Consider the following 13,938-nt stretch of genomic DNA (forward strand, 5'->3'; position numbering starts at 1 on the left):
TTTCAGCGAAATTATGTTCCGAGACTGTTTTTGTCTACATCTGAGAACGTTACACTTCAGTGATAACTCTGCGAGTACTGGAGGAGACAGTCTATTTAAAATTAGGATGACTGTTGACAAGATTCTTAAGATGTTTCTTAATTCATTTCGTCCACATCATAAGCTTTGTATAGATGAAAGTCTCTTGCTGTTCGGAGGACTATTATCTTTTAAGCAATTTATTCCAACTAAGCGAAGTACATTTGGAATAAAGACATTTGTACTGTGTGACTGTCAGAGTGGGTATATCTTGGATTTTATAGTATATACAGGCGTAACAACAGAAATTGGGTTCCACAATTTAGGGACAAGTGGTAGCATAGTGGCAACTCTTGTGGGGGGTCATATTCTATATATCGATAATTGGTACTCCAGCTCGGATCTGTTCATCTGGCTTCACAACTATGGAACAGCTGCATGTCACACTGTTTGTAAGAATACGCGCAACATGTCAAAACTGCAGAAGAAATTAAACTGAGGAGAAACTGAGTTTAAGTCCACTGACAAGATCCTTGCTACATCTACATCTACATTTATACTCCGTAAGACACCCAACGGTGTGTGGCAGAGTGCACTTTACGTCTCGCTTATCACACCAAGTCGTGTGATAAGAGAGAGGTGTGCATGTTTACAACATGTCACACAAATGAAATGGTTGAAACAGAGAAGACCGACAGAAATACTGTCAAAAAAACGCAATGTACTGTAGATTACAATTCGAGTATGTTTGCAGTTGACCGATATGACATGTGGCTGAGCTCAGTGGAATCAGAACTGTGAAATGATACAAGAAATATTTTTTTCACATTCTGGATTTGTGCATTCTAAATGTTCATACTCTCAAATAGTTCATAACAGGGTGAAAAATGGCACTAACAGAGTTTTACATTTCTCTCATAAGGGAGATTAAAGAAAAATATGCTATAGAATGATAAAAAGCTGGTAGAGGAAGGCACTACAATGACGAGTATCTTCTGTGACTCACAGGGAGACATGTCCCAGCTGTTATCATGAGTGAACATTCACAGATGTGTCCTTTGCACAAAAGAGAAAGTGCGCCAGGAAACTAGATACCAATGCAAAACTGGCAACGTTCTGTTATGCTTTGAGACTTATCATACAAAGAAGCATTACTAATCATTGAGAACTAAATTCGAAAAAAAATGTATTGACATTTCTGAAAAAAAGGCAAAAAATGTAAAAAAAATATAAATAAATCTATTTTTAACTTCGTCAGTGCCAGTCCAAAGCCCGAACCGAAAAGAAGGATGGGAAATAGATGCAACAGGTGTGAAATTGTTCAAACAATGCCTGACTTATCGTATGCAGAAGTTTACTGGCAAATGAACGGACTTGATGATCGAGATGGCGCAATATCTGTCCTGAGGCAAATGTGATTACACCGAGTACATTGCGCCAATATAACAAAACCCATATATTAATCTACGTACTATACATTTAAATAATTAACATGTAACATAGACAGTTATATTCTTTTATCCTTAGTAGATCACATTCAGTCTACTTGTACAAAACCTGTTTTCCGTAACTGATTTCAAATGCCTTTGATCAATGAGAAACAACTTGCCAAAGTTAAAACTCTGTTCTCAGTGCGATTTTTCTTGCTACTTTGCTTCCCTTGTTAGTCAATATTGGAAATTAAACTCACTGTTCTGGGGAGGGTGCAGGGCTTAAAATTGGTTGTTTGAATGAGACTGGCTTTGAAGCATTAATAGAAAACAATATCTGTAAAAGAAGTATCGAACGTACCCCGCTTTCATTTTTTCATAAAAATCATCTTTCTGACTAATTTGTACAATATTGGAAAATAGTAGGGGAATAAAAATTTTTATTCCATATTGTTGTGCTATCAATCTACTGCACTCTAAATTTCATTTTCATCATGTGTTCACTCTACTAGATATGCAAATCTGAAGTTTACATTGTTTTTGGCATGATTTTCATGCCCAACTTTTGTTCCAATTATACAGCTTGGAATGTTTTATATAGTTTTTTAGCAAAATCAGAATGAAAATACGTCAATTTTTACGTTTTTACAAAATCTTCAATTTTGCACTTAATTCATTCTGTACTGGAAATTGCTATGGAAATGAAATTTTATATTTAAAAGAATTGTATTGTTAGGTTACTACATGCCAAGTTTCACATTCATCATGGCATTAATGCAGGAGATGCAAGAAGCCAAACTTTGAAATTTTTTTGGGTGCTTATTTTTTTGGCCGATTTTACCTACAGTTTTATGGCTCAATATAGCTCGTAAAATTCTTTTCATTATTATTCTTAAGAGAATGCATAAAGTTGTGGAAAATAGCCACATTTGATTTCTTTACAAAAAATATTGCCCTTGATATTACAGTCGCCAAAAATTCACTCTGGCTCTGCACAAGTCATAATCAGTCTACAAGTATTCATCACAGGGCGGGTTGGGCAGCGTGGGCCACTCCAGTCCCGGCGGTGGCTCCAAGGGATAGGCCTGCAGCACAGGTAGCCATATCATGCCACAGGCCACGGCGCCTCAGCACGCCAAGCAGATGGTGTCCCTCCAGCAGTCAAAGGGTTAAGCATACAATTCATTGAAATCGTGGTTAATATGATTTTTTCAAATTAAATTTTGAATTTATACTGATCCTAGTTTTATGCCTGGCAGGAACTTAATAGCAAAATAGAAAACTTACTTGAATCCTAGACAAGTCGGCAAGCTATACATGAAAATTATTTTTGCGTCTTTAATTGTGGTTGTGTAAATCATACTAAAACTGATTTCATTATTAGCAACAAATACCACTAAGTAGTAAATATCTTGAGAAGTGAGCATAATTTGCCCAATATTTTTGAAGGGAGTTTAGCATGACACACTTTATATAGTATCTTCACTACTCACATTTGCTGAATCAAAACTTTCCGTTTTCAGGTGCGTTGCTCTAGCAGATAATTTTACAAGACAAAAGGCATTGAAAGTATGAAAAATAAGATAAAACTCTAGTCCCCACATCAATACAAAGAGCTTTTACAGTGCATAACCTGCCAAACTGAGCCCTTTGATTATTTTAGCTATGGGTGGATTCCCTCCCCCAATTTCCTAGAGCCACGACTTCCTGATTGCCTTGTTTTCTCCTCCCACAAGGTAGTTTCCTCATACCCTTAGTTTGAATTGAACTCTTATCTTATCGCAAAAACCTCAACTCTTTCCCCTTGATGTCCTGGAGAAAGAATCTCTGCTTCCAATATCTATGAGTAATGTGTTTGTATCAGTTATAAATAGAGTTGGTGCATAAAGAAGGCAAATACTGAACAATCTATCTGTCTCCTTATGTATTTAATACATCTCCAATATTTTCCTTTTTATTGTATAATTATCAGCATCAGGTGAATCATTACAATTAAGACAAAGCACCAAAACATTTTTATGCAAAGGGGTGGGCATTCAGAAGCAGAATGTAAGCAAATTTCAGTTACTTACAGCAATGAAGGAGGTACAAGCCTGCGCAAGGCTTCCTCAAAGTTCCCATCTTCTCTCTCAGCTTCCTTTTTTATTGTGGAACGAACTCTAGCAGATCGACGTTTCCCTCCCCACATCCACTGTTCCATGAACGCCATCTGACTTCGACGACGTTTACGATTTTTTGGATCTTCTCCTTCACTCTGTGAACCTATATTTAAAATTGTATATTAATCATGATGGTATATAGTTCACACGCTCATTTGAAAATCATCAAAACTGTCAAAATGTGTGGGAGAACAAAACAAAGTGTGTACAGAACTACAAAATGTCTACCCACTGACTAAATTTCAAATTTATACAATATGTATACACAAATGTAAACTCAGATCAGTAATGCAAAAATACTACTTCCAGCTGATGAAAGAAAGTACAGAAATTAGTCGCATCTTGTAAACACTTCTAGATTTTGGTAACTGAGTGATCATCTTCAATACAGCAGACAAAGTTAATATTTTCCAGCCGCGGTTCCTCTTGACATGTTTAGTCTAAGACAGTCTACGCCAAATAATGGCTGAAATGTGTTAACTTTATCTGCTGCATTGAAGATGGTCACTCAGTTACCAAAATCTAGATGTGCCGCAATAAACACAAGTTGCGACTGATTGCTGTACCTTTGTTCAGCAACTGAAATAACTGTGGCCACTGAGTACTTCCAGGTTCCAGATGGAGTCCAATTTAAAAAATACTGCTTCCTCATATGCATTATCTAGAAGTTACTTGAATTACTTCATACCTTTTTTCCCTTTATTCCTGTGCTCTACTAATTTCTATCTCCTCTATTATTCTCTCTTATTTCACACGTTTGTTTTCCTCTACTCCAACACAATTAATCTGCTCATCATACACAGTTCCATCTGTCCCTCCTCCTTAAGAAAAAACACTGTTTCTTCCCCTCCAGTTGTAACTGATGTTCACTTTAAAGGTTAAGTGCTCTTAACTAATGCATCATTTTATCTTTTACAAAAGCTGATGGATTACTGGAAAATCTTGGGTGGAAAATAAACTTTGGAACACGTAAAGATAATCACTCAATATGTAGGAAAGACTGAATGATACATAGGTACACAAACATGAACTGGAATGAGTAGCTCATCTTACAAAATGGTTTTTCTCAGAACACACAGATACTACATTGAGAATTTGTCAGTTTCTGAAAAAAGTCGGCCCACGGAGTGGACTTACCCAACACACTTACTGTTATGGGACAGCAGTGGTGAGGGAAGGAACAAGCTGCTCCTTCCTCACATAATGGTGACACTACATGTATGTTTGCACCAAGTGATACACATATGTCTGGAGGAATCATGAAAAGAGAACTCTAAAGTAGCACTTGGATCAGGACTGAATTCATCAGTTATTATATAAGAAATTTACAGCTAAGTAGTACAGCATGACATTTAGGTATGTAATGACTATAACAGTGCCACAGACGGTACTGTTAAGTGCCACATGCTAGTGGTTTACAGTCTTCCATTTTCTGCCAAAGCAGAACTAGGCAGCCTTACAGGAGGGGGAGGGGAGGGGGGTGATGTAAAAGTCCATATCAGGTGAAGCAGCTGATATGAACAAAAGGGGAGGGGTAGAAAGAAGAAAAAAGAAAAGGGAGTGGCAAGGGCTTTGAGAGGAGGGAAAGCAAAGAAATGGGAAAGTAATATGGCACTAGTGATAGCTCACACTTCTGCAGGCAGGAATGGTAGAAATTTCAAACTATGAAATGGGTTAAGAAGACAGGAGTCAATGCCAGGATAGTGGTCTCCCTTCCCTTCATTCTATTCTTTGCCCTCATAGCCACATTCTATTTCTCTGCATACAACACATTACAACCCCCACATTCACAAAGGCACACTCTTTCTAGTGCTGTATTCCTCTCATGGTTCTTGCCCCCCTTCCCTTTCCCACTCCCTTCCCACTGATACTCTCGTCCCCTTCCTTATTTCTTCAGCTATGTGTATGCATCTGTGTATGAACCACCTGAAAAAGAGCTTAAGTCTGTAATATGTGCTACTGTGATCCAGTTCTCATTTATGTGACTATTTATGGTTCCATACCTACACTTCACAGTGAGTGTTTACTGTAACTAATTCCAGAATTTAATGAAATTTAAAAATTCGAGTAACTGCTCCACACTTGAGCCTCCACCCAGTGAAGAGTAAGGAATTTTAGTTTGTGTATTATAGTTCACAGTATCCATTTTTCCTCTAGAAATACTCTGCAGCCAACAGTTTCTATTGTTAACTGCAAAGTCAGTAAATAATGCAATATGCCTTACATCCCAAAGTGACTCCTCCTACCAACAGAATAGTGAAGGAATACTTCACATGGTCAATGCTAGTATGCCTATTTCACAAGATGTTCAGGATTCCTGCATACAAGACATTTTTTTCATTGGGCTATCCATCTACTTATAACCCCCACCCCCTCAGTCCAATGAATATCACGTGACCAACTCGTTGCACTAGCGCTGACTTCTCGTGGTGATTCCGAGAACTTTTCAAACCACCCTCATATTACCTCCAGTGGTATCACATTTGGGGGAAACTTTGTACACTCACAAAGGACACATTTAGGCCAGTGAAGTGTATTCTGTACAGTGTGTGAATCAAAACTCAGAGCTGTTTTAATAGCAGCCTGTACAAATGTTGCGAACTAACTCTGCCATCCCTATACACTTACTACCACATTGGACCTGTGAATAATAATGGAAACTGATGCATTCACTCAGTGCACACTGCATAGTATAGTGTAACCTACTGCTTTGGTGAATTAATGTAGTGCAAAGCACCTACTGAGCCGACGAATGATTACTGCCACTGTGGAAGTCTTATTTTAGTAAGGAATTTAAGATAACATACTATGTTCAAACTTGTTTGCTTGTCTGTCCATGTAAACCAGGGGAATTGATGCAGCAGATCAACAAGGAGGGATGATAATAGCAGCCTTACTACACTTTTCAGAACCTGTTGATTTGGTGGTTATTCTACACAGTCTTGTCCCGACTCTTCTATCAGCCGCATGTTATAGAACAACGAGTATCATGACAATCATTGTTACTTCACAGAAACCACATATATATAACACACAGTTGAGCTGTCAATTCATCTTTTGACAGGAACTGTTAAGCATGTTGTACGGAGCAAATATACTGTCACAGCGCACATGTGTGTAAAGTTTTACAGAACTGTAAAAGAGAAGATCAATATAATCTGATTTCTGAAGACGTACCCTGCATCACTAAAGTGGACATGACCTTCAGCTTCCAGCACAGAAGAAGCTGCAGAGGTGAAGAAGTCCACATTACATGACAGACTACATGGTTATTCTGACATTTCATTTAAAATATAAAGTGTCAGAATTGCTGACTAACGGTACACAGAAAAAAACTATTCCTAAACCAACTCACACCAGAAACAAGAACATTTCATGGTGCCTCAGTTCCAAGGCGGGATTGAGTAAACATTTCAAGTTATATCTTTACAGATGGATAACACTTAAAATAGTACCAAAAGATGTGTGCTATGCTGCATTTCCCAATTTCATTAGCCTTCCAGCTGAGATGAAAAACTCCAAGATGAAATACTTTCCCAGGTAAACTACATTTATTCTGTAGGGGATCTTTCCAGCATTCCAGACCCTTTTACTGTAATATGATATACGAGGGCTATCCACAAAGTACATTACGTTTTCGTTTGTGTCCGTTAGGGGCGGGGCTAGCGCGGCCATCTTGGTGTCATGGCATTCCGCCGCTCAGTCGGCATCTTGCCGTGCTAGTGAGAGGTTCGTGCTGTACTCCGTTGAGTTACTGTGACAGTTTGAAATGTCAGCGTTAATTCAAAATGCCGCGAAGTGTGAAGTGCGTGCTGTAATAAGGTTTCTGACTGCAAAAGACTGTACATCGATAGAAATCTATCGGCAGCTTTGTGAAGTGTATGGGGACAACATAATCACTGAAGGTGGAGTGCATCAGTGGGTCATAAAATTTAAAAATGGCCGAACTAACGTTTACAACGAAGAGCGAAGTGGAAGACCCAGCATAGTGACTGCCGAACTTGTCGAAAAAGTTGATGACGCGGTCCGTGAAAACCGTAATTTCACAATAATGAAACTCTCTGTGAGTTTTCCACAAATTTCACGAAGTTTGTTACACGAAATCATTACCGAAAAGCTTGGTCACCACAAGTTTTGTGCAAGATGGATACCAAAAATCTTGACAGAGATTCACAAAAATCAGCGAATGGCTGCAGCGTTAACGTTTTTGGACGCTTACGAGAAAGATGGTGACTCATTACTCGATCGCATCGTTACTGGTGACGAAACATGGGTTAAGCATGTGAACTGCGAGACAAAATTGCAGTCAGTGCAGTGGGGGCACACAAATTCCCCCCAAAAACCCAAGAAATGCATGCAGACAGTGTCGGCAAGGAAGGTGATGGCGACTGTCTTTCGGGACAGAAAAGGTGTGGTTTTTGTGGATTTCCTGGAAAGAGGCACTACAATAAACTCTCAAAGGTATTGCCAAACTCTGCACAACCTCAGAAGAGCAATACAAAACAAGCGCTGGGGAAAGTTGGGCTCAAAGATCTTGCTGATTCACAACAACGCCCGGGCCCACATGGCAAATGCCACTCGTGAAGTTCTCGAATCTTAAGTGGGAGTTGTTCCCTCATCCGCCGTACAGTCCCGACCTGGCACTGAGCGACTTCCACTTATTCCCAGCAATGAAGAAGTGGTTGGCTATGCACCATTTTGATGACGACGCACAGCTTCAAGAAGAGATAACCACGTGGTTGAAGGTGCAGGCGGCCGAATTTTACGACGAAGGAATTTCCAAGCTCGTCCATCGCTACGATAAGTGCCATAATTTAAATGGCAACTATGTAGAAAAGTAGTATTTAAGTGTGGCTTTCATCTGTATACAATAAAAAATTTCCAGTACTTTATTTATTTTTAATTCCAAAACGTAATGTACTTTGTGGATAGCCCTCGTATTTCTGTACATACTATCTCAAAAATTTTGTTTCTGCGTCATTCTTTCCTTCCTTTTTTTTCTTTTTAATTTAATTGCTAGAATTTAGTAGCATTTTATGAATTGTGAAGTAATTATTTAGACAAGTGTATGGCTTTCACTCACATTGTATGTTCAAACCTGAGAAAATAAGAACATAAATAAAATAGTTTAACTTTGAACTGTGATAAAGTTATCTAAAGAGCCATTCAAAACTTCTTCAGTTTTTTCACAGTGTACTGAACCAACCACTGAGCGTTAATCAAATTTAGATATAGAATATATAATAGGTATTGTTTTGCTGCTGTGGCATTTGAATTTGGACTTGGTACCTTCACATAAAAATACTACAAAAATGTTGAATTTCAATGTGTGTGTGTGTGTGTGTGTGTGTGTGTGAGAGAAAGAGAGAGAGAAAAAGAGTGCACAGGTGCTTGCACGCAGGGAGTCAAATTATGGCTGCAGAAACACAGCCAAGCTGTCCCTAAAAATGATCACACCATAGTTACTTAATACACAAATTCTTAAAAATGCCTACTCACTCAGAGCTCATAATTAATAGTACAGCACTCAGAATGAACATTTATTTGGATCCATTCGCATATGACCATAAATATAAGTCAGTTCAGAGAACGTTAAATATTACACTTTACTAAATTTAGTAAATTTATGATTTGTAACTATAACATTACAAACTGATAACTATCATTGGTTCTTCTTCGCATTCGACATTATGACCATGACAATAACAGATGTACAGGGTGAGCACAAAGTCTTGTCCTGATTATAAAAATTTATAACAGAATAACCGTTTGACATAATACATTACATTTGATGCCGTTACAGAGGTTAGTGTTACTAGTATTTTTAAGACCACTTACATTAATAAACCTCAATGTGTGCTCCCTTGGTAGCTTGGAGAATGTCGAGGCGGTGTTCCAGTTCCCGCTATGTGTTTCTTAACATGTGTTCTGTCACGGTACCCACAGCAGCTTGTATCCTAACCTTCAGTTTGTCAATGTCAGCAACTGGTGTGATGAAGACTCTGTCCTTGATATAGCCCCAGAAAAAAAGTCAAGGTGCATAATGTCTGGAGAGTGGGGTGGCCAGGGTGTTGGACCATTCCTTCCAATCCACCGATCCGGACATTACTCCCCTCTCCAGACATTTTGCTCCTTGACTTTTTTTTCTGGGGCTATATCATAGTCTTCGTCACACCAGTTGCTGAAGTCGATGAACCGAGGCTAGGATACAAGCTGCTGTGGGGACTGTGACAGAACACGTTACAAAACACCTGGCGGGAACTGGAATACCACCTTGGCATTTTTCGAGCTACCAAGGTAGCACACGTTGAGGTAGCACACTAACCTATGTAACGACATCAAATGTAAATTATTATGTCAAACAGTTATTCTGCAATAAATTGTTAGAATCTGAGCAAGACTTTGTGCTCACCCTGTATATTTGTAATGCTACATCACTCAAATTTCAAAATTTCACAAAAAAGGAGCACACACATAAGAATGCATGTATCCTTAAAATGATGTATCATTTTGTATGTAACCAGCAAACTGGTACTAATTTCACAGCTTCAGATTTATCCTGCTGTATTGAGCCTAACAAAAGAATATTAGGTATGACAAAAAGACCTTGTTGCTGCTGCTGCTGTTCACTTCCACCATCATCATCTTCACCACAATCATTATCTCCATTATCTTCATCCACCACTCCTCGCTGGTCGGTCTCAAAAGTTACTGTTTCATTTTTTTCTTTCAGTTCAACATTATTAGGATCACCTAATACCAGACGAATTGGAGCACAAAGACGCTGAAATGAGACATACATTGTTTACTAAAAGAAACATGGACACTGTAAGACATTATTTACACTATATGGCTAAGTTCTCCACACACTCATTTGAAGCTATTTATTCCAAAGTAACAGCTTTGTTAGATCTCCTTTAGCTATTACTACAGTGTTTACTCTATGGAGATGGCTTTCCATCCATTTCCAATACACTAAAGTGGGAATTTATGTTAAGTCTTACTGAACTGCAGAGTTACCAAGTATTTGGGTGAATTGAGATTATACACAACCAGCATTCTAGTTTATTCCAAGTATTTTTATGGGATTCAGTCTTAACTCTGAGCTGGACAGTCCAACAAATTCAGGTCTATCTGCTTATTTTTTTCCCCCCGTTTTTTCCATGTCAATACTTTGATATCAGTTGTACATATGATACATCCACAACCATGGAATGACCCAGCTGCAAAAATAACATACTGATTATATGTAAGTAGATTGTTCAGCCACTGACAGTTTGGCCTAAAGTACAATGCAAACCCCTTGTTGTATTAGACAAGCACGTAACAGATATTTTACGGAAGTGTTCACAGACCTTTGGCTAGGATACATTTCTTAGGTTCACAGGGAGCTAGTGTGTTATCACAACTGGCACCAAGAACAAATCAAATTATAAACCCATTAGATTCAAAATTAGATATAAAATCAATGCATTACTATCCAATTTGGTAACTTGTCACACAGGAAATTTCCTGACTGGTGTCACCCGATAAACAAAGTATTTCCTAATAAGGAGGGTACAAGGAAACTGTGTTCAGTGCCAATGATGAAGAAGAGATGATTCACCGATGACAATTAAGGAAGTTACATAAGCTTCAGTGGCCAGTACTGTTGGTACCTCCACAGCAAGTAAAAAAATAACACCATCTGCTAAGCAAATCTCAATACGAGGAGAAGCAGTTTATAGCTGGAAATCATCAAGGGTCACCACTCATGTCTAATATTACAATCTGACATTGTTCTTTCTATTATCCCCCCATCCCCCACCCCCACCCTCCACTCCCCCAAACTACAAGATCTCATGAAAATATTCTGAGGTGACAATGAGTCTGATGAATATAGTGTTTTATTAACATCCATTCATATCAAGCCTCAAAGATTTTTGACAAAGTCAAACTGTTAGTGACCACTTTGTCAGTACACAATGCGTGAAAACATTCACAGATGCAATATGGATTGCTAAAGCTGGTGTTTCTGATATTAACAATGTAGGAAAAAATAGATTGATACTTACAGTAAAGAAGAAATGTTAAGTTGCAAACAGGCACAATTAAAAGATCACCAACATCAGCAGCTCGGGCCGAGATACAGGTGTTGGCAGTCATGTGTGGGTTGGTTGGTTGGGTAGTGGCAGTCATGCGTGTATGAGGTGTGCTTGCTTGTGCATATGAATGGTGTGTGTTCCTCTTTTGTTGATGAAGGCTGTAGCTGAAAGTTTTATGTAAGTGTGTTTTGATTGTGCCTGTCTGCAACTTAACATGTCTTCTTTATGGTAAGCAGCAATCTATTTTTTCCTACATTGCTGATATTTCTGTCTGGAGTTTTCATTGTTTGTTTCTAATGTTATGAGCAGATGAAGAACTTATGGCAAATCTCTGTCTGTCAAACCCAGTTGAGAAAAAGAAAACCATATCTAAGAGAGACTGTGTTAAAAGAGGATTCCAACCTATAATAAAAAGACCACAGTCAACAGTGATTCTTGAGCTTTTCCTACTTGTAGACAATATAGCATTTACTAGAATAATGCAATGAGGACTGCAGAAACAAAACAATCATGGTACAGTTAATACAGGGTGTATACGTGGACAAGGAAAAAAATTCCCAGATTTCTCCCGGTTAAAAATACACTTTCTTCCGGATGAAAAAAACTTTCTCCTGGGTGAAAATACACTTTTTCCATGTAAAGTGACAGTATACTTTCCCTCGGAACTGTAAAATTTATCAATCATTTGAATGGTTATGGTTTTATACAGTGGCTTAGAATTTCCCAGCACTTTAGAAAACATGTTACTTTCCGAAGCATTGAAATGGACATTGTGATGCGCTTTTGTAAGCAGTCATAGCTCATGTCACATGATCTCGCAAGCCGATGACAGCGGATATTCAGAACATAGGACACGTGATGTAGTCAGCCAATAACAACATCACTGTTAATTAGGGCAAAAAAACACAAACAGGAAAAGTTAATGGTTTAAATTAATATACATAGTGTTGCTACAGGAAAAGCAAAGCTTTCATATACAATATTTGCCACGAAGATTAATAAGCTACAAGAGAAGCTAAACTTTCACATATAATGTTGATCCTTCCTGCGCATTTGCACTTTAAAACACATCACACAAATGTGCCAGTAAAATGTTTAACACCAGCATAAATCTCTGATCTCCTGGGCTCGAAATTTTTCTAAATGGCTTGTCATAAAAGAGTTGATTTTTAAATGAGATTCAAACGCTCTGGGATTTAAGAAATTCATCGTAAATTTTTGCACATAGTTCATCTTGCGTAAAAGGAAATTTACTTAGAAAAAAACGCTTTTCAAACCACAATTTGTAATATTTTCCCTCAATCTGTTAGAAATAGATTTGTTCCAGCAGCAGAAGAGAGCACCAGGTAAAAAGTGTCCCCGTGCTTGCACAGCTATGACGACGTAGGTAACCCGTATGTTCTTATGTGTAAAACATTAAAAGATTTTACATTATGTCATAAAAGAAACAAGGGATCAGAGGAAACTCCAAGAGAGTTGGAATTTCTCAAACCATACTGAAATGAATAATTCGCATTAAAGTGCACATGCATATGTCCAGATAGCCAATGAAGTAGGCCTCGATCTGATATTAAGCTTTTCAGTGTAGTTATCGGGATGTAAATTTTCTTGGAGTACCAGCACTTTGTTGTCCCATGTTTGGTTCTTTATTATGGCATAATGCCATACGTGCTAAAAGATGAAAACGTGCACTTTAAATTCAGTGAACAGTTGAAACTAGCCAATAGTGTGGAATTAAACACTTCATTTCAAACAAACTAGCTGCCTCAGCAGAAAAGATAAATAAAAGCCAAATTTCTTTAGCAAAGCGACAAAAATAACGTCATTGTTCTGCAAGGCGATTAATGCTTGACTGTCAGAAAGCTGGAAATTATATTACAATCTGTAACTAATAACATATTTTAGCCTTCTGTAATTACGTGAATGTATTTAAATTCACTTGACAGCTCCCAGCTACAGAAATCACTTTTTTCCCATTTGATGTGAGAGCAGTAAACGAAGAGGAATCAGCAAAATCACTAAATGTAAACACAGACCACTATAAGTCAACCTGCTCTACGCATCAGCCCCGGATCTATGATATTTCGTACCAGGGCAATACTAGATGGTTAGATGGTGGTGGCGGCGGCATCCCCCCCCCCCCACCCCCCCCCCCTGGAGTGTTTGGGACAGGACGTCAAAATTAAAAAGAAATGACTTTTCAAAAATATGTTCATTTTGCAGTGTACATCTTTCTGAAGAGTCCGA

At 38.2% G+C, this 13,938-nt stretch overlaps 1 protein-coding gene across 1 annotated transcript in view; it reads right to left on the reverse strand.

Annotated features, from left to right (window-relative positions):
* The window catches only part of LOC124783727 (calcineurin-binding protein cabin-1-like), a 252,819-nt gene that overhangs the window by 173,628 nt on the left and 65,253 nt on the right, over window positions 1–13,938 (reverse strand). The window contains exons 7-8 of the mRNA XM_047254043.1: window positions 10,214–10,391; window positions 3,521–3,710 (exon numbers count right to left, since the gene is read on the reverse strand). Coding sequence (XP_047109999.1) covers window positions 3,521–3,710; window positions 10,214–10,391 — 368 coding nt within the window. The remainder of the gene's footprint in view (window positions 1–3,520; window positions 3,711–10,213; window positions 10,392–13,938) is intronic.

The sequence above is a fragment of the Schistocerca piceifrons genome, chromosome 1, assembly GCF_021461385.2.
Source record: "Schistocerca piceifrons isolate TAMUIC-IGC-003096 chromosome 1, iqSchPice1.1, whole genome shotgun sequence".
NCBI classification, from domain to species: Eukaryota; Metazoa; Arthropoda; class Insecta; order Orthoptera; family Acrididae; genus Schistocerca; species Schistocerca piceifrons.